This window comes from Electrophorus electricus, chromosome 12 (assembly GCF_041902795.1).
Source record: "Electrophorus electricus isolate QZ-2024a chromosome 12, ASM4190279v1, whole genome shotgun sequence".
NCBI classification, from domain to species: domain Eukaryota; kingdom Metazoa; phylum Chordata; class Actinopteri; order Gymnotiformes; family Gymnotidae; genus Electrophorus; species Electrophorus electricus.
This window is the reverse complement of record NC_137508.1, coordinates 16202107-16229960: the sequence shown is the minus strand read 5'-3', so window position 1 is coordinate 16229960 and position 27854 is coordinate 16202107. Positions and strand designations below refer to the sequence as shown.

General features: G+C 41.0%; 2 protein-coding genes across 13 annotated transcripts in view; one reads left to right on the top strand and one right to left on the bottom strand.

The window, feature by feature from the left end:
- The first annotated feature begins 403 nt into the window (after positions 1-403).
- Positions 404-12222, top strand: ntpcr (nucleoside-triphosphatase, cancer-related). Of its 3 annotated transcripts, none has more exons than XM_081725248.1 (6): positions 404-888; positions 1331-1493; positions 1573-1669; positions 2077-2274; positions 10566-10678; positions 10828-10910. In XM_081725248.1, exons 1-6 carry the CDS (start codon positions 855-857, stop codon positions 10862-10864), a joined length of 642 nt encoding a protein of 213 aa, XP_081581374.1. In that variant the 5' UTR covers positions 404-854; the 3' UTR covers positions 10865-10910. The 3 variants fall into 3 exon arrangements, with proteins under 3 accessions (XP_081581374.1, XP_081581375.1, XP_081581376.1); XM_081725249.1 differs by lacking the exon at positions 10828-10910 and adding an exon at positions 12189-12222 and having other exon boundaries at positions 565-888; XM_081725250.1 differs by having other exon boundaries at positions 885-1020.
- Positions 12223-14463: 2241 nt separating this feature from the next.
- The window catches only part of mymx (myomixer), a 43638-nt gene continuing 30247 nt past the window's right edge, over positions 14464-27854 (bottom strand). For 5 of the 10 annotated variants that reach the window (XM_081725242.1, XM_081725238.1, XM_027027594.2 and 2 more), the window contains 13 exons: positions 27502-27719; positions 27073-27250; positions 26814-26969; positions 26411-26728; positions 26145-26252; positions 21320-23161; positions 20998-21105; positions 19941-20015; positions 19749-19835; positions 19546-19637; positions 19091-19176; positions 15711-15833; positions 14464-15446 (listed from right to left, as the gene is read on the bottom strand). In XM_081725242.1, coding sequence (XP_081581368.1) covers positions 15199-15446; positions 15711-15833; positions 19091-19176; positions 19546-19637; positions 19749-19835; positions 19941-20015; positions 20998-21105; positions 21320-23161; positions 26145-26252; positions 26411-26728; positions 26814-26969; positions 27073-27250; positions 27502-27719 — 3639 coding nt within the window. In that variant the 3' untranslated portion in view covers positions 14464-15198. Of the gene's footprint in view, positions 15447-15710; positions 15834-18709; positions 18995-19090; positions 19177-19545; positions 19638-19748; positions 19836-19940; positions 20016-20997; positions 21106-21319; positions 23162-26144; positions 26253-26410; positions 26729-26813; positions 26970-27072; positions 27251-27501; positions 27720-27854 lie in introns of all 10 variants that reach the window. The other 5 variants (XR_014126720.1, XM_081725243.1, XM_081725241.1 and 2 more) reach the window with 5 other exon arrangements.

Below are 27854 nucleotides of genomic sequence, written 5' to 3'. Positions count from 1 at the left end.
TTTCTAGGCTGGCCTCTTTTTAAAATTTCTTTTTGGTGACCCTTTACTTAACCCCGATGCTTGCTTTATAATAAACTTGATTATAAGTATAGCTAATAATATGTTCACACATGTCCTTTGAACGCACGAATCTATGTAATTACATGTCTATATTAGTGAAATTGTGTCTGCAGCAAAACAAAAACATTGTAAATCCATGTTAAAGCTTTTCAGTTCTATATGAATCCTGGTGATATTCTTTTGTTCTTTTGTTGTTCTTTTTGTTTGTTTTTTTCTTTCTTTTGATATACTTTTCTTCATTTATATGTGGTTTCTTGCAAATAAAAATGCCTTCCGGGTTTGTCAGACCACAGAGCCGCCCGCGAGAGAATCCAAAAGGAATGGGGGTGAATAAAGCTAAACGGCTAAAAAGGTTATTCAAATAGATCTCACCACTTGGCTATGATCGTACTTTAATTTTGGAAAGTAGACGCATAGCATTAAACTAAAATAGCAAAGAAAATGTATCTTTTTTTTTTTCCTACAGTACACGGGTTTGGGGCAGTATTTCTGCTGAGCGCTTATTGGTTGGTGAGATGATGTTGAAGTAGCAGAAATGCTAGTGTCCTACTGTCCAAACCGATTTGCTATAAGAAATGTCTGAGCAAGAAACTATTTTAATTATTTCTTTTTAGCTGTTTAGCTCAATTGAGCTCCATTCACCCCCATTCACAATGGACTCGCTCGTGGACGTCTCTAGCGTCTGACAAACCCGGAAGACATTACTGAGAGACGGTTCTCTAGAAAGTTTCTGCTTAAGCTGACATACGTGTATGCCTTCTAGTGGATTCAGCAAATAAGTCTTTACATTTACAATGATAAAACACGTCTTTTTGACAGGTCTTCCAGGTAGCTTTCTAATCAATCCAGTTAATACGTCATTGATCGCGTTTTAAATTCGCTTTGAGAGGGTTCATAAACAATCCACTGGGTGCATACTTTAGCTGTAGCTGCTATCCCTGTTTTGTGATGAATAGGCAGGTAACGTAAGTTATATGATAGTAGCTTTTATCTAGCGAATTTTCCCCACTCAGCGTGATATACACATGAATGTAAACATTAGTCTTGTGTCTCGTGTGAAATAAGTAAAAACTCCAATCGCAGTATGTAATTCACAAAGGATAATCTATGCCCTCCTGAAAGTAAATTTAGTCTTGTTTAAGTATCTAGCTATGTAACGTTACAGACATTTTCAGTGCAATTCCTATAGCTAACTTTATATTAATTTTGAATGCCATTGTCCCTACTTGTAACATATCAGTTTTGAATGACATTGAGTGACCTTACTCAGGGGTTGGGAAGACCACACTAGTCCAGAAGGTGTGTGAGGTGATGGTTTCTGGTGGTGTGAGCCTCAATGGATTTTATACAGAGGAGGTTAGAGAGAGTGGGAGGAGAGTGGGCTTCGATGTAGTCACAGTGACTGGAGAAAGAGGACCCCTGTCCAGAGTGGGGTATGACATTTTCTCAGTAAATGACAATCCAACCCTCTTTCTGTAGCTCTTCCAACCAGCATTTTGTCTTTTATATTAGAAATGAAGGCTCAGTTGGGAAACGTGCATATAAGGTCAGCCAGTATGTTGTTGATCTTTCTTCATTTGAAAATCTTGCTCTGCCGCTTTTCCAGAATGTAAGTAAACACACAAATGTATTTAACTTTGAGCAAAATTATAACAACAACAATATTGAGCATTCTGAGCCAAGTTATAATATTTTAGGTACAAGGTTCACCTGCAAACCTGTTCAACCTGTTCTGTTTAAAGTATTAAAATCTGTTTAAACTTATAAAGCATGTTGCTTCCATGTGGTGTATGTGTTTTACCTTTCATGTAGGCTATGTAGCTATAATTTAATTGATTCAGTTTTCCTCTTTGGGAACATTTGGAACATTTTCATGTTAGTGTAGATTAGAATCAAGTATCATATTTGCATGAATCTTGACTTGGAGATAGTGAAAACCTTTACTCAATTGGCTTCCACAGAGGACATTTTAAATGTGTTGTGGTGTTCATTCTTGTCCTGCATTCCTTCTCACAGATGGGTGAGGGAAGCAGGAGAGTGTTTGTCATTGATGAGATTGGGAAGATGGAACTCTTCAGCCAGACATTTATCCAGGCTGTTAGGCAAGCTCTGGACAGCTCAGACTGCATTCTGGGAACCATCCCCACCCCTAAAGGAAAACCCCTGGGCCTAGTGGAGGAGATAAGGGCAAGGAAGGATGTCAAGGTCTTTATGGTAAGTATGTGTTGGATTTTAACCTGCACAAAATTTTCAATTTAATTAAAGCATTCTTTCAGTTTTATTTTTTACTTTTGCACATCTATGTTGGTAGTAATGTTCATATCAGCGATGTTTTTTTTATTGCGTTTACACAATTATTAGGCAAGTTGTATTTTTGAGGATTCATTTTATTATTGAACAACTACAGTGCTCTCGGGCAATCCAAAATGTTAATAAACCTCAAACCTGAATATTTAAGAAATTAAAAGAGAGGTTTTGGAAAATATCTATGTACACATAATTATTGGGCAGCTATTCTTGTGCAGATTTATTATGCATCTAAATGACCAACAGAAATGTTCCTATTTCACTTGTTTATTGTCATCTGTTAAAGTGAGAATAAGAAACAAACAACTCAATTTACAAATAAACATTTCTGACATTTAAAAAAAAAGTGACCAATATAGCCACCCTTCCTTTCAATAACAGGAATGGGGTCTGTCAGTTTCTTAATTTATTGACAATCAATGTTTTGTGCAGCAGCAACCGCAGCCTCCCAGACACTGTTGAGAGAGCGGTTTCCTTCACCGTAAATCTCCTATTTAAGAAGGGCCCACAAGTTCTCAATAGGGTTTAGGGCAGGTGAGGAAAGGTGTCATTATTCCTTCATCTTTAAGGCCATTACTGGCTAGCCATGTGGTGCAGTACTTTGATGCATGCAACGGAGCATTGACCTGCATAAAAGTAATAGTCTTCTTGAAAGATGCAGACTTTGTGCTGTACCACTGCTTGAAGAAAGTGTCTCCTAAAAACTGGCAGTAGGTTTTGGAGTTGATTTTGAGTCCATCTTTAACCCGAAAAGGTGCAACTTGTCCATCTTTAATAATACCAGCCCATAGCAGTAACCCACCTCCACCTTGCTGGCTTCTGAGTCAAAGTGGAGCTCTGTGCCTGTTACTGATCCAGCCACAGGCCCATATTCTTCTCAAATCTTTGGCACTTAATTTGTGTCTTAATTTGTGTCTTTGGCACTTAATTTGTGTTTCTTGCAACTCTGTTTACCATTTGCAACAAAACATTTGATGGTTCTGTGATCACACCTCAATATCTTAGCAATTTTGCTGCATCCCTTTAAAAGACCTTTTGCAATTTTTGACTTTTGAGAGTCAGTTTTTTGACCCATTTTGCCTGAGGAAAAGAAGCTGCCTAATAATTATGCACACCTTGATATAGGGTGTTGACCTCCTTAGGCCACACATTCTCTCATTACACAAATACACACCACCTGATATGCTTAAACCCAATAAGCATTCAAGTTTATACAGATTGGAGTTGGACAATATGTATTAAAATGATTATAGGGTCAAAATACTCCCTTGCTTAATAATTGTGCGCACAGTGTAGTGCTCTTATTGTAAGTGAGTGCAATTGCACTCTCTGCATGTTTTACTTATTTAAGTTTTTTGGAAACAATTACACTTTTTCTTCAAAGATACATCAAGGATATGTATTTGAGTGACATCCCAACCTTAATCCATAGGGTTTAATATGATGTCAGCCTCTTTGCAGCTATAGCAGCTTCAACTCTTCTGGGAAGGCTTTCCACAAGGTTTAGGAGTGTGTTTATGGAAATTTTTGACCATTCTTCCAGAAGTGCATTTGTGAGGTCAGACATGAGAAGGATGAGAAGGTCTGGCTCACAGTCTCCGTTCTAATTTATCCCAAAGGTGTTTTATTGGGTTGAGGTCAAGACTGTGCAGGCCCTTCAAGTTCTTCTACACCAAACTCATTCATCTATGTCTTTATGGACCTTGCTTTGTGCACTGGTGCGCAGTCATGTTGGAACAGGAAGGGGCTATCCACAAACTGTTCCCACAAAGTTAGCAGCATGAAATTGTCCAAAATCTCTTGGTATGCTGAAGCATTAACAGTTCCTTTCACTGGCGCTAAGGGGCCGAGCCCAGCTCCCGAAAAACAACCCCACATCATAATCCCCCCTACACAAAACTTTACACTTGGCACAGTGCAGTCAGACAAGTACTGTTATCCTGGCAACCGGCAAACCCAGACTCGTCCATTGGATTGCCAGACAGAGAAGCGTGATTCATCACTCCAGAGAACACGTCTCCATTGCTCTAGAGTCCAGTGGTGGTGTGCTTTATACCACTGCATCCAACGCTTTGCATTGTGCTTGGTCATGTAAAGCTTGGATGCAGCTGCTTGGCCATGGAAACCCATTCCATGAAGCTCACTATGCACTGTTCTTGAGCTAATCTGAAGGCCACATGAAGTTTGGAGGTCTGTAGCGATTCACTCTGCAGAAATCTGCCGACCTCTGCGCACTATGCGCCTCAGCATCCACTGACCCCGCTCTGTCATTTTACATGGCCTACCACTTTGTGGCTGAGTTGCTGTCTTTCGCAATCATTTCCACTTTATTATAATACCATTCACAGTTGACTGTGGAATGTTTAGTAGCGAGGACATTTCACAACTGGACTTGTTGCACAGGTAGCATCCTATCAAGGTACTATGCTGGAATTTACTGAGCTCCTGAGAGCATCCCATTCTTTCACAAATGTTTGTACAAGCAGTCTGCATCCCTAGGTACTTGGTTTTACATCTGTGGCAATGGATGGGATTGGAACACCCGAATTCAATGATGTACAACTGATTATGTATTCAAATTTTGAGAACTGCTCCATATCTGATTCATGGAACTGTCATATATCAAAATAAGCAGTAATGTAGCATGTGCAGTTGATTAATAGGTTTGAAGTGTACTGAAACAAATATACAAACAACACTCTCTTACATGTGCCAATGATATGGAATAATTAATCCCCCCCCCCTTCAAATAATTATGTGAAACAATTATGTGTGGGTGCTGCGATGCTGATCCAATAAAAAGAAAACATTCTGGTAATGACATGGTTGGTCAGCCATCAGCCAGGGTGGACACAACTACTCCAGAGAGGGGCCGCACTTCATTCCTGCCTCGCTCACAATCCTCTACCTATTAATATGATACACCTGTTTCTCGTTTTCTCCGCTATTTAATTCTGCAAGTCCCTGGGCTAGGTGCACATTAGCGGACTACTGCCGTGGGAGCTTCTACTTAGTGCGCCACTACCCAGAACCTCTGAACATATTATCTTTTTAGTTGTTTGTGGGTTAACTTATAATTTTGTTGAATGGAGAATAAAGAGCACTTTGGCTCTAACTTGCCTCTCGATTCTTCTGTGCCGCCAACGTCACAGAATGTGCAGCCCCCCGGAAGCGAGGCAAGCAGCCCTGATTGGGCTCACCTGCTGGCTACCCAGATGGCGGCACTGGCGCAGCAAAGGCAGGAGATTGGAGAGATTCATTCTCTGGTACAAAGCCTTGGGCAGCATGTGAATCGCCTGGCCACGGGCCCTGAGCAGCGTGCAACTTCTCCCGTTACCTCGCCTATCCAGGAGGTGATGTAAGGTGTAATCGCCACTCCTGAGGCTTACAGGGGTTGTTGTATTTATTGTACAGTGTGAACTCTTTTTTGGATATCAACCCCGTATGCCAGATCACGCCAAGGTGGTGTTTATGATCTCCAGGTTCACAGGGAAGGCGTGTGGGACTGCTTTAGTGTTAAATTCGTCCAGGAACTGAGATCGGTGTTTTACCACTCTCATCAGGGGAGCTTCTGCAGACAGGCTCTGCTACGTCTGAGGCAATGACTGATGCCTGCTACCAAGTATGCCATGGAATTTCAGATGCTAGCTGCTGGAGCCCACTGGAACAAACCTGCTCAGGTGGATGCATTCGTAAATGGCAAGAGAGCGGAACTACAGGCGGAATTGGCCTGCAAATAGGAGGCTACCACCCTAAACGAAATAATCCACATCTCCATGACATGCGACCGACTCCTGCAAGAAAGACGCCACCACCTCCACTAAGGACTACCTCCTTGGGAGGAGACCACAACGTCCGGCCAGGGGCTGGCCTCAGAGGAACCTATGCAACTCGGCGTGGCTAGGATAGGGCACAAGCCTGGGAAATGCAAGAAGAAAGGCAATCCGGTGAGTCACTCTCTGAACCTTTCATTATTTAAGATGCCTGTTCGGGTCTCTTATAAAGGCCGTTTGCTTTCTGCCCTCGCACTGGTCGATTCCGGAGCCGCAGTTAATATTATGGACTGGGGGTTCGCGAGGAAGTTGGTGATCAGAGCCATCACATTACCCTCCCTCCTAAGCATGCAAGTGCTTGACGGAGGACCAGTGGGGTCAGGCTACATTACTCACGTCACTCCTGATGTAAGCCTTGAAACAAAAGTGGAGTACATTGAGAACATTGCCTTTTACCTCCTTTCCTCCCTTTCTCATCCTATTACACTAGGTTTACTGTGGTTACGTCTCCACAACCCGCACCTGTTGTGGACTGAGAACCGCATCCTTCATTGGAAGCCCTCTTACGAAGGACAATGTGTTCCCAACCAAAATGTGTCTCTGCAGGTGACATCAGTTGAGAGTCCAGAGGCTGATAAACTCTTCACCATTCCTTAAGAGTACGAGGATCTGGCACAGGTGTTCAGCCCTGCTAAAGCCACACAGGTCCCTCTCCATCGTGACTGGGATTGTGCCATCCCTCTTATGGAGGGAGCAGTACCTCCCATTTGTCGAGTCTATCCGCTCTCCCAAGAGGAGGAAAGAACCATGGAATAGTACATTATGGAAACCCTGGGCCAGGTATACATCTGCCCCTCTACATCCCCCGCCTCCACCAGCATCTTCTTTGTGGAAAAAAAAAGATGGGGGTCTGAGACCCTGTGTGGATTGCCAGGGGCTATACAAACTGCTCGTGCAGTACCCATATCCCCTTCCCTTGGTTCCAGCTGCACTTGAGCAGTAAAGGAGAGCTAGGTGTTTCACCAAACTAGACCTGCACAACGCATATAATCTCATAAGGATTAGAGAGGGCGACGAGTGGAAGACGGTATTCAGTACGTCCTCAGGACATTATGAATACCTAGTCCTACCCTGCGGTCTAGTCACAACACCCTCTGTTTTCCAAGCGTACCTTAACGAGATCCTGAAGGAGTTTTTGGGTTGATCCATCGTCGCTTATATCGATGACATACTGATCTATTCCTCCTCCTGGGACCAACATGTTTGTGATGTGCGCTCTGTCCTCCTTACCCTCTTGTGTAATTTCCTATACTGCAAAGCCAAGAAGTGTGAATTTCACCGCAGTGAGATAAACCTCCTGGGCTATATCATCCAGGAGGGCAGTGTTCATATGCAACCAGGTAAGGTGGAGGCAGTCAAGGACTGGCCGAGACCACACACATGTAGGGCTCTGCAGCGTTTCATAGGGTTCACTAATTTCTATAGACTTTTTTTCTATAGACTTTTTCTATAGGACTTTCAGCACACTGGCTCAACCCCTTATGGCTCTGCTCAGGGGGCAGATCAAGCGATTGAATTGGAACCCCAAGGTGGTAAAGTCATTTGAGGAGCTAAAAAATACTTTTTCCATCACGCCGGTACTGCAGCAGCCAGATCCAAGGACGCCTTTTGTGGTAGAGGTAGACACGTCTGATGTGGGAGTGGGTGCAGTGCTGTCTCAGCACAAGGAAAAGGGAGGTAAGCTGTACCCCATAGCCTACCTCTCCAGGAATCTGAGCCCGGCCAAGAGGAATTACGGGGTCAGTGATCACGAACTGTTCGCGATGAAACTCTCTTTCGAAGAGTGGAGACACTGGTTAGAGGGAGCACGGCACCCATTTAAGGTGATCACTGACCACAAAAACTTAGAATACCTCCAGACCACAAAAAGACTGAACTCCAGGCAAGGCATTCTTCTTTTCCAGATTTAATTTTAGCGTTACCTATAGACCAGGAGAGAGGAACGTGAGGTCAGACGCGCTCTCTCACCAGTCCAACCAAGAAGCCCAAGTGTCCTGTTCAGAGCCTGGCATCTCTGAGCTGGGAGGTAGATCGACAGATAGAAGCTGCTAACCCTCACCCACACTGTCCACCCAACCACCTCTACATGCCACCCAGACATCGTGGCTCCTTCATCACATGGGTATACACAGCGATGGGAACGGGCCACCCAGGATCTACGCGCACGGGCCAGCTGTTAGGTGCACACTACTGGTGGCCGGCTATGAACAGGGACATGGTAAAGTACGTGGCTTCTTGTGCGGAGTGCGCTCGTAGGAAAACACCATGCATTCCACACGCTGGTAAGCTGCTTCCCCTGCCTAACCCACCCAAGACCATGGTCTCACCTTGCTGTGGATTTTATCACCAATCTCCAAGGGTAATATGGTGATCCTGAAAATAGTGAATCAGTTTTCAAAGATGGTCCAGTTTGTTCTCTGTCAGGTCTACCCACAGTGTTGGAAACAGCGGATTTACTCTTCCGTCATGTTGTCAGACAGTTCGGTTTGCCGGAAGATATCGTTTCCGACAGGGGACCACAGTTTACATCTCAGGTGTGGAAGGAACCACTCGGAAAGCTGAACATCACAGTCAGCCTAACGTCCGGCTATCACCCCGAACGGTCAGATGGAAAGAATGAATCAATTATTGGGTAAGTTTATGCATCTGTACAGTCAGTGAAACCCTGAAACGTGAAGCACTTACCTCACCTGGGCCAAATACTTGCAGAATTCCCTGTGCCATGCAGGCACTAACCCCTTTTGAGTGTGTCCTTGGATACCCACCACCGCTCTACCTGTGGAACCCCCTCTCTCAGAGCAGCCTGCGTTAGAACAGTGGTGCAGACGCAGCTAGCGGATATGAGATGAGACACACCAGCGACTGTGCAAGGCGATTGCCGTATATAAATGGAAAGCCGATAAGAGAAGGGGAGAGACCCCACAGTATGGACATGGGCAGAGAGTATGGGTAGCCAGGAAAGACAGTAAAGCAGGTCCTACAGGGAAGCTAGCTGCGAGGTACGAAGGCCCATATACTATCACCGGGAAGATTAACGACGTCACGTACCGAATTAGCCTACCAGGGAGCAGTCGAGCATCAAGGGCCTTCAACATACCGGCTCTGAAGCCGGTGGTGGAGGGTCCCCTCACAGAGGAGGGCATTTCCTCAGGCTCCCCGCCCCCACCTCTGGAGGTGGAAGGAACAGGGTAAGGACTCTGATGGACTCCATCTGATGGACTCCATGTGGACTGGGAGGGGTATGGCCTGGAGGACTGCAGTTGGAACCCGACCTCATTGCCTCTTTCCACAGGAAACACCCACTAAAGCCCACTCCGCGGTGGCCAGATCGGCTGCGCTCTAGGAGGCTGGCGGGGTCTTCGGGGGGGTTCTGTCAAGGTTGGTCGGCCATCCGTCAGGATGGACACGCCTACTCCAGAGGGGGGCCGTACTTCATTCCTGCCTCGCTCACAATCACCTACCTATTAATGTGATACACCTGTTTCTTGTTTTCTCCACTATTAATTCTGCATGTCCCTGGAGAGGACGCTGCACATTAGCAGACTACTGCTGTGGGAGCTTCTACCTAATTTTATTGAATGGAGAATAAAGAGCACTTTGGCTCTAACTTGCCTCTCGCTTCTTCTGTGCCACCAATGTCACAGATAACCGAAGATGGAAGGAAATGAAGTAATGGACAGCATACTAATTCAGGAGAAAAGAAAAGAAATTTTACTGAAGCTTTAAAAAGTACTTGTGTCTGCACTCACTGCAACAAGTGGTCTGTTATTTGGTATCCTCATAACTGGCATCAAAGAAGCTATAAAGAAGAAAAGAAAAAAAAACTGGAATGCAATCAATTTGCTTTAAAGCCCATTTTATGACCACATTTCATGATACACAAGTTTGATGAATAAGTGCCAGGGTAACTTTGTTTGACCTGCAGTGGCCTGAACAGTAATATATTTCATTTTTCCTAGGTAAAGTAATTTACATAGCTGTATATTAACAGAGGAATGGTTCGGCAGGGTTACACTTTTGCTGTTTACCAACAAGGAAAAAACATACTTATGTGTCTGCATGGACAGACCAGCATGTCTCACACACACAAAGATCTACCGAAAGGCATGTAAAACTGTGCTGTCTCCAGTGCAGACAAACAGCCAAGAGTGCCTGATGTAGGCCAGCACAGTTACAGTAAAGTTCACTATGGTTCTTTGCCACTGTGGCATCAAGATATTATACATTGCTTAATGCAAATTACTCCCCTCATATTTTTTTCTCTTGCTGACTAGTGTTAGTGGTTGTTTTGGTACAAAGAAAAGGCAAATGTTTGGTAAGTGTTAATGAACTCATGTCCTGCATTTTGCCTTTGAAATCACACAGATTACGAAGGAGAACAGAGATGCTGTCTTTGACGAAATTGTGACTGCAGTGAAGGAATGTCTAAAGATACCAACTGGCAAGAAGACAGGCGGAACAGACAATGGCACTTCAGGGTAAAACTTGCTAAAAATCCTCATTAACAATAAGCAAAAGCAGCTTGGGAAGAATCAGTTCTGTGGGACTGTTTTGTTTTGTTTCTGGAATACTGCTATTGACTTTTTTTTGTTTCGATAATCAGTAATAAATTCTTCCCAACATCTAGGAGAATCTCTCGCATATTTCTGAAGGCTTTGGAGTAGTCCAACTTTCATGTTTTCTGGTCAAGAATAAAGCAGTTTAATGTCACATTTAAAATTTATTTGCACTGACAGATTCTCATTCCTGAATAGTTTCTCAAAATAAATGGTCTTCTACATTATTGCTCATTGTCAAAGGAGGTAAGGAAGAGGGCAACTGGACCAGTTTCCTCAATAAAGGAGTACACGGACATGTCCTGGAGTTATTACAGAGATAAGCAGAGGAGATATTATGCACTTTTTTCAACCCATAAACATTCTTTAAAATCTTTAGCTGGAGCTGGAGGAAGCCAAACTGAATGCTTCTTTTATACAGAAAAGAGTGTGCCATGAGCCTGAGCATCACATATTGCAAAATAAACCAGTATTTGTTGCCTGCTATAGACGGTTTATGCACATATTTGATAGCGTATAATATACTGTTAATAGCCTGTGAGGAACCACATTTACAATAGGTTTCAAGAAAACAGAAACAATGTGTGGGTTGGTGAGCTTTTTAAGCAGGAAGGTAAGGTCAGAGCTCAACTGGTCACACAGGACGCATTATAGTGAAAAGTGTAATCAGAATTAAAGTAAATCCTGAGACAATCCAAATATGAAACATGATAATGGAAGATAGGGGGGTGCTTTAATATTTCTTAACATATTTTAATAGTAACTTGCAAGACATGATAAGAAGCATCTTTAAGAATTCATGCTTGTGCAATGTTGGGACATCATATTAAAAAAAAAACATGGTTAACACCACAGAACAGCAGTGCATTTTACAATAGCCCTGTTAGGATTGAAAATTGAGAGTGCACTGGGTTAGTTAACATTACAGTAGGAAACAGCTATTTCCATAAAGCTACTTTAACTTTCAAAACACTGAAGGGCATCCTACCAACACTCAGTCATTTTTTGGATGCATGCCACCTATAACAGCATGTGGGAATGTATACAGATGGCATCAATGGGGTGGCATTGCCAGACAGTCGCGGCAGGATCTGTAGCCATATCATTACTATCATAGTAGTTCACATAGGACTTTATAAGCCTATTCAGAGGTCTTGAATCTGGTTTCATTTCTATATTGTTGATGTGCACAATCTGATTATCTGGTCCTTTCCTAGAAAGTTTGTAAATGATAGTGGAGATTAGATATCATAAGATTTAAATAATGCAGCAAACTGTTTCCAATATTATAGGCATTTCAATTAAGTATTTATTTAATATTTACAGAAACCAGAAAAAGTTTTAACTTTTAAATAACCATGGTCTTATGTTATGGTGAACACCAAAAATCTGACATTATGTGTTCACAAACTGCTGATCTTTCTTCCAAAAGCACTTCCACCCCGCTGTGATTGTTAAACCACATGGACTGCATCGTGTCTTCCTTTAAAACCAGCAGTGTTCAGTTTCCTCTCTGAAGGTACAGATCAAAGGAGTGAAAGAGAACCACAGAAAAGAAGTGACAGTAAAGGCCTGAACCACAGGTGACCTGAGCAACTGCCGCCAAGAGCTCCAGTCTGAGCTCAGACTGCTCAACTATCCAGAGAGACAGCACATGCAGACCCACTTTGAAAATTAGAATATTCTAGATAAAGCTAAAACTAAGACTAAAAAATAGATATTAAAGAGCTTTTTGTTTCTTTGGACCAAAACATACCTGTTAATGCATTTCTTCTGAAGAGTAAAGCTGATGACAGATACCAGCCTGAAGGAATTCACCAAAGGAAAGTTAATTTGCCAGTCACTTCACACTCCTCATACTCCTACTCCTATAGCCCAGACATCTGATCTAGGGTCTAATGAATCACTGTGTGGTATGACACACCAAGATACTGGGAAGCAGTGAGAATAACAAAAAAGGGCAAGGAGTGGACCCCTAAGGGACACATCAATCACATCAGGGAAAAGACTTTCTCATGACACACAGGGTCAATTGTGGCAGGAAATGGTTAAAATTGGCATTTTTATTTTCAGACAGCATATAATCACCACCTAGCATCCTCATTGTTATGGTATTTCTGTCTCTCGTCTTTGTTTTGGTTCAGTGTTTCATTTTCTCCGCACTTCATTTGTAGCACCTGTGTCTTGTTTAACTCTTATTAGTTCATATATATATATATATATATATATATATATATATATATATATATATATACATACATACATTCACCCTGCCTTTTTGCCTGTTTTGCTGGTAATTCTAATTGTAATTCTAGTCTCCATGTGCTTCTTAGCCTGTTTGTAAGTCCTAGTTTGTGTTTCCTAGCCTTGTGTTTATTCTAGCCTTCGTTTATCCTAGCCTCTTTGTCAAAGCCTGCATCCCGTTTGTCATCGTGTGCTTTTGTTTTATTTAGTTCATCATGTATTCCCGGACTCTTTGTATTGGTTCACTGACATTGGACTGTTCAAACAACTATGACTCTGGATTTGCCCATAATAAATCTTGCTCTTCACCCATATATATTACAAGGAGGTAAAATCAGATCTGCAATAAAGTGATGTGCTAGACCTGTTTGCAGGAGGATGGTAGGAGATCATTCTCTCCTCAATTCGGATAGTGGAGACAACACACCCTGTGACCTGCCATTGACCAGTTCCTCTCCTGTTCACGCCACCACAGCCCACTGACATGCGCTAGAGCAAGAGATGGATTGTTCTCTACCACTGGCTTAATTGATGAGTGACAACTAGTCAGTACTCCTTTTAGCTAGAGTCATTTATCAGTGTCATGTCAAACAAAGTGATGCTAACACCAGAAAACGGCCTTAGTTTATGGGATGTTAAAGAACTCCATTATGTGAAAACACATTTCTTATCCTTGCAATAAGAGACTCTCCTGCTTTAGTGCAGAGCACATTTAATTATTTTATTATTTAATGCTCACTAATCCCTTAATACAAAACATGGTGAAGGTCATTGTTTACTATCAGACTTTTCTCAACCTTTGCAGCTTAATTGATTCATTTAGGCTGATAAATTGAATATTCATTTTTTATTATCAATTTATCATAAAACTTCTCTTTTATTTTAGTTTTATATCAAACATGCACTAATTATGTCTGCACAGACTTTTAACACTAGATTTGTACCGAGTGACTCCTAGCTTCAAGTCATGAGAGCGTTTCATATGTAAAACCATGTTTAATGCTCAGCTTGGTGGACTAAGTCTTTGGTCTGGTGTGCAGATTTTTTAAATGGTGATTGCATTTCTGAGTCTTATCACATGTCATCATATTGTCATATGTTGTGATATATTTCAAAAATAAGGGAAAAAGTCATTATCTTAGAATCCTATTTGGGGATGGTGAAAAAGAGAGAAACAAAGAATGAGTGAACAATACAAGTGTGTTGAACTGAAGACTAACTAGTAGGGTAGCAACTGTAATATGCATTCAAACAAAACCATTTATTACATATCTTTAGGGTTGAGTGAAAAACATTTAACCAAAATAAATTCCCATCTGCAGTGATCACTAAGAGGTTTAAATAGGCACTTTACCTGATGTAATCCCTGTGAATTAACATGAACATAAACTATTTATGACCATAAATCACATCAGCCATAATAAAACCTGTAAAATACAGGGTCATGTCTTGTGAAATATACATTGAATATGTACGCTCCATTTATTGTGTGCTATGCTTTATCAACACAGAATACAGTCTGAATAAAAAACAGTGCTTCCATGTTAGAAGTGTCAGACAGTGAAGGTTTAGTCAGACAGAGTGTAAATTCAAATATACAATCACACTACAGGTTGTAAATAATATCACAGTCTATGGGACTTTGGAAAATAATAATTCCTTTACATTTATATGAGATAGAAAAGAGACATTTCCTCTAGTTTCCACAAGGCACAGTAAATGATCTATCCCTCAATTTCTTGTCCTTACAGGAACCAAACCAGTGGATATCAGAAAGAAAGATAATCATGAAAATAAACTTCAATCCACACAAATTTCAAAGTACACAGCAAAGCTCATGATTAGTGATGAGAAAAAATATATCCAGACATAAAATGAAAAATTAAAGTCAATGAATTAACACTAAGACATTTAACCTATTTTCATCATATACTGTCACACAAGTAGTTCACATCTTTAAATGAAAGTTAGGTGAAAAGCTTTACTCCAACATCAAGAAATCTGTCAGTTTTATATGACTATTTTTATGAGATTCAGTGACACAAACATACAACACCTCAAAACTTACAATGGTTCTCACCATCTCAATCATAAATATATATCAAAGTAAAAACAAAAAACCTACAACAAACATTTCAGTTGTGCCCTGCACATGGAAACAGTGACATATTGGCCTACTGTGTCACTAAGGCCCCCAATTAGTCCTTCTTCCCAAAGAACTTCCTAAAGACAGATTTACTTTGAGATTGTGGGAGGCTGGCATAGCTCATGTGAGGCAGTTCAGGGGACTTCTGTCTGCTGCTGATGGGCTGGAGCAGTGCAGTGCTGCTACACACAGATGGCTTCTCTCCATCCCCTATAAAAAGGGTCACAGAGTAGCTAGAGTTGCTGTCCTGTCCTCTGCCTTTAGGGGGCAGTCTAACAGGCTTGATCCTTTGGTATGTTGCTGCAGACAGGGAGAGATTAAGGTTCCTTAAAATGTTAATTAATCCAGATATTTTAAGAGAGACATTCAACAAGGTAAGCCTGGCAAAAATTCCTTTGGTAGTGGAAAGAACAGTGCGCTTACTTTGTTTAATCTTGTCAGCCAAATTGTTCCAGCAAAACACACTGCTGTTATCTACTAGTGATATCTACTTCCACTGTGAAATATTTTATACATATAGTCAAATGGAGCTAAGAGGGTACAACAGTCTTTGAAAGGCTGTACCTGAGGTGAAGGAGTGGGAACGTTTCTTGCTAGTGCTGCAGTCTTGACTGGGGCAAAGAGAGTAGGACAGACCTCTGAAGCTTTGAGAATGGAGTTTCTGATCTGGCAAATCACCAAGAGAGTCTACACAGAGATGGAGAGAGAGAGAGAGACAGATAGAGAAAAAATGGCAGAAAGAGGGCATTCGTAATTACAAATATGGAAACCACCCAAGAGGTGCCAGATGTGACCGTGTACACAATGAATGTCCTCTGACTTTAACACTTTACTGCCCCCTAGTGGTGATTTAAAGCATATGTCCTGCCGTTTTATGTAAAATACAATCCAACATAAACTATGTAGAAAAATGTCTGTGAAGACCCCTCTTAATTATCGGGGTTTCAGCAATACGCATTGCTGCATTTAAATGTGGCACTACCATGGGATGCCACCTTTGCTGCAAGTAAGTTATTTAAATCTGTGCCGCAGATCTGCCCCAGTCAACTGTCAGGGCAAATATTTTCAAATGGAAACGTCTAGGAGCAATAACAGCTCAGCCAAGTAGCAGTAAACTGGTAAATACTGGGGCTGCCAAGACCTGAAGCATAAAAGTGCCTATCCTCTGTTGTATGAGTCAACAAACTACCTCTAGGGGCAACAACAGCAGAGGAACTGACTGTCAGGACCATACACTGCATATACAATGGACGGTACGTCACCGTTAACTACCATTGTGAATTTTTTGAAGCCACCAAGATGGCCGACATGAGAGCTGCCACCTTGGGTGCGCTTGCACAGTAGATGAAAATTAGAGCCAGAGCATGCGCAGTAGAGGCCGTAGGCGGGGCTGTATTGCCACACAATCGCCAAGTAAATTTGTTAGTTCACGCCCCCTCTCTCTTATAGTGGGGAGCAAAAACAACATAATAAAACGACACGTTGTAATTCATTAGCTTGTTACCCATAAACGTCAAATATGTGCATTCATTTCCATCAACCGCATTCTGGACTGAAACTCTTAATTTCTTCATCACAAAAATTATATTAGCAGTTTACCCAGCAAAAAATCTGACATTTAACGTAGGCAAAATAGCTAAAGGACTTTACAGGAAGCATCTGATCCAAAGCCTTCATATTCAGTCACTCAAGATGAGATATATAATACTCGCCTATCGGTCATTGAAAGATGTCAACCGAAGTGTATGCGGTTTAATCGCCAATTTGGAGCTTTTCTGTGGTCAAGGCTCTGATGTTTAGTCAACTGAGCATTTTCTCAGCGATCGTTTCCATTTATTGGTGAAGTGGTACGATCGTGTTGTGTGAAAAACTGCATTAATAAGTTCCACAACAGAAAAGGCAAAACGGTTAACCTAGTTTTTTAGGTTTCCAACTTGGATAAAAGGGCTGTGGACAGCCAGTGGGGGAGATAGCTAACGTATCTAACGAGGCTCCAATAATTCGCAGCGCAAAACGTAAGAACATGACTTTTGTTAATATTCGTTTCAAAATCCTGTTTTTCTTTCTTTTAACGTAGTCAGTGTTGTATCCATGCGTTGGTTGGTTGGTTGTCCAGTAAAGAAGACACCCAGGGAGAGCTGCAGAAATGAGTTAATCTGGTGTTGTTAATACGTTAAGTTACATTGTGTGCTTTAGCCTGCTTACCACTTCTCCTTCTACAGTATAAGAAATTCTTTAAACTACAGTGACATTTTCATAAATGTTATTCTTGGTTGTTTCATTGTCACCGGAAACCAAATGAAGTTAGCGGTTAGCTAACCTTATGGAAACCATATGTCATGTGGTAAGGTTTAATTGTGGTGTTTTATTGTTGTTGCTTTTTTTTTTTCTTTTAAAAAATGCATGTTGACAACCACGTCGAACGTTTGTCTCGGTTTGGTATTCTCTCTGCTGATTTAATGAGTTACTTGAAAACTACCGCTCACTGTAGGAGTAACTCCAAAATGGCGAATCAATCACAGACGTCTCACACACGTGACTGACAACGACCGATTATATTTTACGAATTACAGGAGGTTGTTCACTTAATTCAACGTGTCACGACGAACAATATTTTAATACTCAACCCAAAGTTTGATGCTAAGTGCTTCGGTGACATTTCAACAAACTAGTTTGCTAGTTTGTTTGCTAACATTACGGAAGTTGATGCTAGAAGCAATCCACTTAACTAGCTACCTTAGCTGAAAAGGACTTGACCCCAACATACTTCAAAAATATTACATCGAACAGTCAACGTTATTAACACAGTGGAAAAGTAAAAAATGTCAAGTTAAGCTTAATATAGCTGACGTCGAGTCAGCTGCCTGTACGTTCATGTTTGACCGTCAACATTAACCTAGCTGTCAATTCACAACAAAACACCGTCAATCACCTAATCGCGACACTCAAAATCATCAAATAACTTGTATAAAACCCGTTAATCATAAGGACAAATATTGGGAGAGATATTAATGTGAGGGGACCTTACAGAATTGTCAGAACATAATTACTAAAAAAAAATTATTACACGTGTAATTTGAAATGAAGGCTTGTAGTCTGATCCGTTCCCTTACATGGGAATCTGCGTGATTAAAATTTGTATCAGCCACTAGAGAGCATTAAACCCATAGCGGCTTCACATTTCACTCGTTGTTCAGTCCATATACTCGTACAGTATATACAGTCTATGGTCAAGACCATCATGAGTTGGTTTGTCTATGGCTAAGCAGCTGCATACAAACCAACATTGAATGTAAGCAAGGCCAAGATGGCTGGGGTCGTGTAAACCACATCCCCACTGGACTCTAGAGTAGTAGGAATGAGTTAGGCCCTTCAGTTCCAGTGAAGGGTAATGTGACAGCATAAATAATATTATTATAATTATAGGTGTGGCTAATCCCATATTAATGCCCATGATTGTTGCATGAGATGCCCAACCTCATATAGGTTTCCACATACTTTTGGCCAGTGTATATCTATAAACAAGTATGTGAATAGCCTTAAACTCTAATACTAAAACTTACCATAATGGCTTGCATGTGAATATAATGTAGATGACAGTTCCTCCATTTTCTCACAGTGCTGCTGAGGGATGTTAGAGCTGTCTTGTTAAAGAAAGATGATCTGTTTTGTTCTGGCAGAGCCTAACTGTCTACAGCTTGGGAGATTTAGGGATTCCTCGCCCTTCATAGAGCACTGGCATAAAGCTTCACATTGACAGCGAACAGGAGATGACACACTTCTGGGGAACACGGATTGTGCTGCTGGCCCGCATGATGTGTTTATATTCGCTTCAGACTCACTAGATTCTGAGGACGGCAAGAATCATGAATTTCTAACTATGATTATATTAAATCCCATATTAGATGTGTTCATTGTTAGATTTCAATACTGAACAGGTTTACCAGTGTTTGCTTGGATTTGAAGGATCCATTTCTTCATCATGAAATGAGAGGGTGCACTGAAGAGATATTCGGAGCCATCACACAATCTAGAAAAGCATCTTACATGAGTCAGTCCTTAAAGGGATAGTTCCAGTCAACAGTGAATTAAAGCTAGTGCTAGCAGTTAGCATATCTTATTGTTGAATAAAAGAGACTTCTAGTCCATAAACTCCTGACAGGTGTCAAATATTAAAAGGACAGGTTTTTTTTAATGTGGCTATTTGACAGTACTTTATCAACATTGTAAATTCTCACGTTGAGCTAGCAATTAAACTACAACTACTAAAATCATCTTAAAACTACTTGTAAGTCAAGATGTAAGACAGCACAAACTTACACTGACAACCTCAAAAATGAAAACTGAAGTGCCACAGTAATATATATTCTGTGTCTAGTTTAATAGTGTCTGCTCTGACCTGAGACTGAAGCAGTTTGGTTTCTTTGTGTACTCTGGTGCTTGAACACATTCTGCCCCATTTAGGTTTATAGGAAAGCTGATCACAGAATTCTGGGAAAAGCACATACAAAAGTCACTCCAACTGATTTGCAGTCTTGATACAGCTCTAGCAATGATAATGAATAAAATTAATAAACATTTTAGCAGACTTTTGGGACTCACACTTATTGTGTCTTTTCTGTCATGGTAAAAACACAGAGTTTGCCTGTACAGGACAGCATGGTATGAGCTCCATGTTCTGCACAGTGCCTAAAAGGGCCAGGAGTCACAATGTGATATGGTGATTAACCAACAGAAACACTTTAGGCATAACTAGAACAGTGCACATTATTTTGATATCTGAGAGAGACTTACCATCCTACCACCCACCAGCAGCTTGTGTTTCCTCTCTAGTGTACCTTCCATTGATGGAAACTCTCGCCTCCCACTCTAAAATGGACAGAGTAAAATGTTTAAAGCATCTCAGATTCCTTTTCTGCCAAAACCACATTAATGTTATTCCTCACTTATTAGCAGCTGTTTGTATTTTAAAGGTACCATTTATAATTACTACAGTAGGCAGCTTGGTTTTACTAATACAAGAAAACAAGTACTACTACTTCAAGTACTATGAAACAGCAATCACTAAAAAGCACAATAACTTTTTTTATTGAAGTGCTATATATTTGTAAATCCAGAACTACAGCAGCTGTGTGCTGGCAAAGTGAAAATGATCTGAAAGAATGCATATCTGCATGAATGGTTCCAAAAGTGTGATCTAACTGTTGAAATTAGAGTCTGTACTAATGTATTCAGGTGTGTATTTCACCCAGACTATTACTGTCTAAGTACAATATTTGACATTCAGCACCATATTGTTACTAAGAGTGGGAATCCTGCAAAGGCTAGTACAAAGGCATATCATAAAATCATCAAACAGTGACTAGGAAAACAGGTAAAAATCTGCAGGCAAAATCCAAAATCTGACACTATTGAAATTATGTTGGGCAGATAAAAAGTCTACACAGAAGTTATATGTCTGTTTTATATTGTCCAGTGGGCCAAAATACATCCTTACTACTGTGTAGCATTGATCAGCAATAACATATTGAGTGTAATTGAATTTAATGCCAATAAAAAATAATTTACTAAGTATTAAATGCAATGAGGTCTCTTACTTTCCATTAGTGACTTTGATTTTTAAGTCATATGTTTGATAAGGATATGGCCACTAAACTGCTGTTTGTTAAATTGTTATTATGACTTAAATAAAGATCAGGTCATATTTTTAGGACCCTTTCATATATAAATCCAGATCATTCACAAAATGTTCATGAACGTTTGGGAAAACTGCATCCTGTAAGCAGCAATGACAAAATATCTGCAGGTCTTTAATGTGTTCTTGCCACCTTAAATATGTTTCCAAACTTACCACCAAGCTAGAATGCCCCCTGGTGGTGGGGCTGTGCACTAGGGTGTCTGAATCAGGGCCAGCCCCTTCCAGATCAATGTGAACAGATAAGAAGTTCAGTGAGTGGCCCTGTGAGGAGGAGAAATTCTATTTGCTTTACAGGTCAAAACCACAGACAACATCACAAACAATAGTGCCAGTGCCCTATAATTTGCTGATTAAAAGAGGATAAAATTCAAATTGAACTAAAATACAATTTTAAGATGACATTGTAAACCCTACTCTTGATACAGATGTACATGTTATATAGACAGGTATCAAACTGCCAGCTTGTATACCTCACCTTCATACCTCCTGTATCCTCCTCCTCCTCCTCCTCCTCCCTATACTTGTATATGTATTTTTGTTGATCCTCTATTTCTGGAAGAGTCACAGAATCTGAGGCCGTCTCATTAATCAGCACTCCCTCTTTAGAAGACTGGTCCTGCTGAGGAAAAGCAGCCCAGGACCTCCTCTCCCTCTTAGCTAATACATGACCCTCCTCTCTAATGTTGCAGTCCTTCCCATAACCCATTAGAGTATGACTGGATGGAAGTCTGAACTCTGCTCCCAGGAGGTTAGGTGTGGAGGCAGAGATGAGATGCCTGACTAGCACTACTTCTTTAGGTGAGGGCTCCCTCTGGTGGTCTGAAGAACAGATGGTAGGCTCTGCCTCACTATTCTGGTACATGATATCTGAACAGATGCTCTGACGATAGCTATTGGTTTGGTTCCATATGTCCTCCAGCTCCTCTTCTTCCTGCTCAAATTGCTGGTGGTCAGGGTGGACAGGGTCATCTTCAGGTAAGTTAGTGGGTTCTATTTTCAGGCATTCCATATTCTTGTGAGATTCTAATTCCAGAGAGAACAACTTTCCCACAGCTCTCCTGGGTGCTGGGAATTCTAAAGTATCAAAATATGAATCCTCAGTACATAGCTTAAAGCTCCCTGAGTTTGAGTGCCGAGAGTCTACCAAGTCTTGTCTTCCATTGGATGTAAAGTTTAGGACTATGTGGGATGCATGGCTCTGGCTAACCACAGGACTCTCTCTCCTTGGTTGAGAGCAGGTGGGCTTGGCTTTATGGTACTGATGTCCATTAAATTCCTGGATTAGAGTGTGGACATTGGGGTATGAGTGGATTTCTGCTGTAGAGTTTTGACAGTGATTTCGTGCTGAAATACTCTCTTCACTCTGCTGTGAATTCCCCTTGTTAAAAGCTGGATTGTCTGCAGTCTGGTGATCACTGGTTGGCTTGCTGAGAGATAAGATTAGACTTTCCTTAGATGAGTGTTCAGCTGAGAGATGATGAAAAGGGAAATCTTTATGAGAAACTGAAATAGCATCTTTGTGGATTCTCTGATTGTCCTGAAAGTCAGTCTTGAGGTTTATTTCCCCTGGAGGGCTACGTTTGGACTCATTGTTTTTGTGTGTTGGTTGTGAGCGAGCCAGTTTGAACGTGCTAAGAGCTGTATAATGCTCTGTGTGAGAATCCTTATTTGGGGGGGCTGCTTTTCTGGAATCTGCTGAGCCAATAGTGATGATATCTTGAATACTTGGGATAAGGCTCATGTCTGTGGGCAGGTCAAAACTCAGCACAGAACCTAATGAGAGGAACCTGCAATGGTTCTTCACATAATCAGTGGTGGCAGTGGTGGGTAGCTCCATTAGAGGACCTGGAAGCCCTCTTGGACACTCAGCATCAATGTGCTTTGCTAGAGGGTTCTTCACATAGCCCAAGAGCTGAGTTTCTTTGCAGTCAGATTTCCTCCCACTCTTTCTTTTTTTCTTTTCCTTTAGAGGCCAGGTATGCATGTTGTACATAACATGCTCATGCATTGTAGAAGATGCCTTCTCTGAAGGTTCAACTCCCATGATCTTTTGTACAGTGTGCCTATGAATACCTTTCTTTTTCTTCCTCTTTATGCTTTTACTCTTCAAGTTGCTAAAGATGGAGTTTGCACTGCTCATTGGTAGTGAATGGATGGTTGTACAGTCCATGTCAGGAGAGGAGGACAAGTACAGGGAGGTAAAGGGACAGGAGGAAGCAGGGATCTGCATAATTCCATGAGGTTGAGGTAGTGTCATACTTTCATATACAGGGGCTACTGGTGGAACTGTGTCCTTAAGTTTCAAGTATGTACTTACCTGGAAGGAAAGAAGAGGATTTATGAGTAACATTTAAGGATTTTATTAATAATGAATTTTTTTTTTTCTGACATACCAAATGTTAAGACAATGAATAATGTCATTATGAAGCATGCATAAGTACTTTATGAAAGGTCACTTTCATAGCACACATCTGCCTGTGCTGTAAAAAGTAACACCCCCCACCCCTAATAAACCCAAACCAACAGGCTAATACTTTCATGTAATTTGACAAGGACTAGCAATGAGTAGTAATGACATCAGGAACTCCCATGTTTTGGTATTTAAACTAAAACATGAAATACAGTACTTTAGCAATGTTGGGGGGCGGGGGAGATATATTTATTTAGAAAATTGCTTTGTATTTTGCTGTTAATTAAATATCCCTAGGGGAAGAATGGAATAAGGATTAAACGGAGAGCTTCCTGCCCCAGCCAGTTACTTTTGAACCACAGGCTCAAGCTGACTGGCTAGCAGCTCACCTTACCCGTCCTCAGCTACATTGGTGTCAGAAGCAATGCAGTCCCTCACTCCGGTTCAGCAAAGAAGCAAAACAACAAAGAAGGCAAAGCTGAAGATTACCAGCAAGCTCAACAAGGTGCTAGATGAGTTAAGTGATCTCTAGATGCCACATTGAGGAAAAGCCAGCAAAGTGCTATGCAGACTTTGAAGGTGAAACATTGAAAGCAGCGAGAGAGTGTAGTCAGCCTTAGAAATGCTACCCAGTGGATAATGCATAGCTACTTTGTCTTGGCTTAGCCATTAACCTAATGGAGGCTTTTAATGATGGTGGCCCCCGATAACATCCCACCAGGCCACATCCAGACATGGCCACCTTTGATGACACTAGTCCACGACCCCAATAATAATGATATGGGTGCCTATGAGATGTTCAAATTTGAATTGCAGTTAGAATAGCAGCATAGTTCTGTGCATGATTGCACAATTTCAGCTGGGGTGGGCAAGGACATTTTTCTATTGAATTTTAAAACTTCCCACACACTTTAGGTGTTCTTTTATTTTTTTTGAGGCAGAGTGGAATAGCAAATATATAGGGGGGTTGCCACTTCTACTGGTATGTTTTTTAGCTAAGGTCCTATTTGATGCAAAGGCTTTGCTATCACCTTTGTTCATAAAACCACTAAAACTAAGCACTGGGAGTCTGTCTCTTGCCTTGCCAGCCAAATGCTATAGTACATTTATGTGTATAAGCTACAAATAGTCCTATGCTAGCTCAGCAGAATTCAGGCAGAATTCTTTGCAGATGTGTTACATATGAATGATGATTTTTGTACTAAAATGAATAACCAATCCAACATTAGAAACTGAAACATCAGATCCATATTACTAAATATTCATGGTCTAAACTGATATTTTTTCAAAGGAGTACAGAAATGACAAAAGAACACTAGAAAGCTTGTACTGGTATATTTCCCTTTTTAGTTAATGATTTAATCAAAATCATCTGCTATTGAACATGCCATCATGCTCTAATGGTCCAACCTTTACCTGTGTGACTAATGTTATGTTGCTTTATTGGCTCCAAACCATAAATCATAGAGAGCATTAGGAGGTCTTCTAGAAAGTTCACTTGCCCTTGCACTAGGAACACAATTACTTTTATATCAGCCCCAAAGGAGTTTACATAATAGTGAAAATCTACCTATATCCATCTGCTTATCTTGGATCTTTTGTCTTTTTATTTCAAAAAGTTTTCTCTTTTCAGAGCCAAACTTTTACAGTACATCTAAACCTCTAATAAATCCTCATTGCTTTGCTTAGATGCCTGGATCTAGTTTCTGTAAATAATATGGATGTCATGGTAAAGGTAGAGAAATTAATACTTTGTGAGATTATTTTTCGCAAATTATTTATAACTTTTTTTACACAATCTCTTTATGCCTAAAGACCAGGGTCTTATTAGATAGGCCAACCTGAAAGCCAAGTTTTATAACATTCTAATTATTTATTGTTTCAGAGGTCTCCCACAATCTAAAAAGGACTGCTGACATATTGATTTGTGGCTGAAGTCAAGGAATGTGACAGTGGCCAGCCATTTTCCCACAAGCATTAATACCCTTGTCGTTAACCAAAGAACTCATTTGAGCCTCCTTGGGGAGTTTCCAGTACAGAACATGTCCACAAAAAGAATAATACTGGATGATGTGAAAAATACAGTAATAAACTCTCCAAAGATCATTACAGCACAATAACAAACGTGGTTTAAGTATGCTTAAACACAGTCTCATGTATGTTCTTCTAGACTGTACATTTTCCAAAAATGCACTGTTCTTTTTTTCTTTGCAATTACTTCCAAATATTTCTCAAATATATCTTGGTAAACTATTTTAGCTTTTGAAATGGGGCTTTATATTTGCTTCAGAAAAAAATTCATCAGCCTGGTTATGATGTATCCCACATTGGGCCAGGTCAAGGTGAATGAGTCATATTGATTGAATTTGAATGAAGCAGTCTCCTCAATCATCTTTTCATTACTTGACTATACTTGCTTGAAGTCATTCTCTGTACTGCACTAGCACCCTTTCATCAGTATCTGCTCTTGTTTTTATGAACAAATTAAACAACTTTAGTTTATTTATTTGTATTATGTTATTTTCTATTAGATAATTCTGTAAGTCTGTAAGATAGGCTGTAAGATAGGCTGTATTGTTCCATGACCACAGGTAGTGATTAAATCAGGAGAACATGGGCCACATCAGGTGTGGTCAGGCTTAAAGATGGACCTTCAGCATATACCGTGGTTTATAAGAAATTCATGCTAAGGTTTTTACATAGATCAGATCTAGACAATGATAATGAAGGCCAACCATACATAGTGACCACATGGTTCAACTCTGATGCTCTTAGGGTTAGTCAGGCTATCACACAGCAAATCATCATGCATACACTAAAACACACTAATATGAACACATGGCAGTAGAATACTCATTCATGCAGGATCACCACCCAGAGCTTCATTTACCTCTTCTGCACTTTGTTGATAAACCTTTTTCTTTCGCTTTAAACTACCAAATAGCCCCTGGCAGCGTTTCCAAAAGCTTTTATAGACAGAAGAGTGAGGCACGGTTGGCTGAAGAAAGCAAAAAAACCAGGAATGTTGATGAAGCACAAGGGAGGAAAAACTAGCAGAGAGAGTAACACTTGTGCTGAAAAGTGTAACAAATATAGGGTAATATATTTGTATGTAATGTAATGTGTATGTGTGAGTCCATGCATAGTTGTTCTCACCCTATGAACAGCCTCTGAGAATTGCTCTGCCTTCTCAGTGTCTGACTCCTCTACCTGTAGCTGACTGTCCCCTGAGTTACCAAAGCTGAGGATGAGGTTTACTGTGCCTCCAAGAGATGGTGTGCTGGGCTCCTTCAGCACCAAGTAGGGTGAATCAAGCTCCTCTGAACCACTCTGGGTCTTACTGTCTTTGAGAGTGACACTTTCCATGAGCTCATACCCATTATCCTGCTGTACATTATCCTCTAGACCACTAAGGGACACAGTGACAGGACCCTGTGTCTTCAGTTGGTCTTCAGATGATGTTTCTGATTCCAGCTAAAAAGAAGCACACTTTATCAAGATGTAAGATAATCTCCTTAATTTGCAATCAGTCTCATTTTAATAAAATTTGTTGCTCTACCTCTGGAAGGAGAGAGCAAATAGTAGCTTCAGAGTAAATGGCATCATTGTGTGGTTCCTCTGCTCTCTTCCTGTTCAGCCACTGGATCTTCTGGGCCCTCCAGTGGACCAGGATCCATCCCAGCATGCTCCTCAGCTCCTCCATCCTCTCTTTGATCTTTAGGAAGATTAGTTGATAGATCCTTAACACTAAACATCAAAACTAACTTTTGAGTAAAATATAATTACATGGCCAATAACTCCAAGTACTTTGAGCTCACCATCTTGGCCAAGTGATGGTCTTCATTGAGGAGCTTCTTTCCTGCAGATGCAAGAATGTCAAACTCCTGAAACTTCTGCTCTATTTGCTTGTCCAGGAGTTCAACCAATGAGCCCTGGTTCTCATGGTGCAGAGCACTCTCAGAGAATATGCGGGAACGGGTGTCTTCTGTCCAAGATCTGAATGTGAGGAAAAGATATGCAGGATGCAAATTGAATAAAACAGTAAAACTTTAGTACCCCACTGATGCACCAAATAAATAAGTAAAGATATAAAAGGCTACATCTGTCAGGCGTCTTCCATAAACTTTCACCACAGTTTATAGAACTTTCTCTAAAAATATAAGTGCCACTTCCAAAGAAATGCATAAAGATCAAGCAGTAATAGCAACTAACATATAAAAAAAAAATTCTCTTTAAGTTTTACATACATCATTGCTAGGTATTTCCTGAAGAAATGGCGAAGGTGGCCAAATTGCAGCAGCCTGCTCCGGTTTTCGGCTATACTCTTGGCCAGCTCACCCCAGGCTTGCAGGCTGCTCTGAACCTTGTTCCCCAGCGTGTGCACTCTCTCTGGGCACAGATCCAACAGGCGGGCAGACAGATTGTCCATAGCGTCCACTTTTTCCTTGAGTCCTGCAAAGTCAGCCTGGGGGGTGGGGGTGGGGTTGGGGGTGCAAGAACAGGTTTTGCAGCTATGAAGGAAACAAAGCTTAAATTGGCCTTTTATAGCACAAGTCAGTCTGCACAACAACTGAATTACAAAGTGAAATTGTAACAGGGC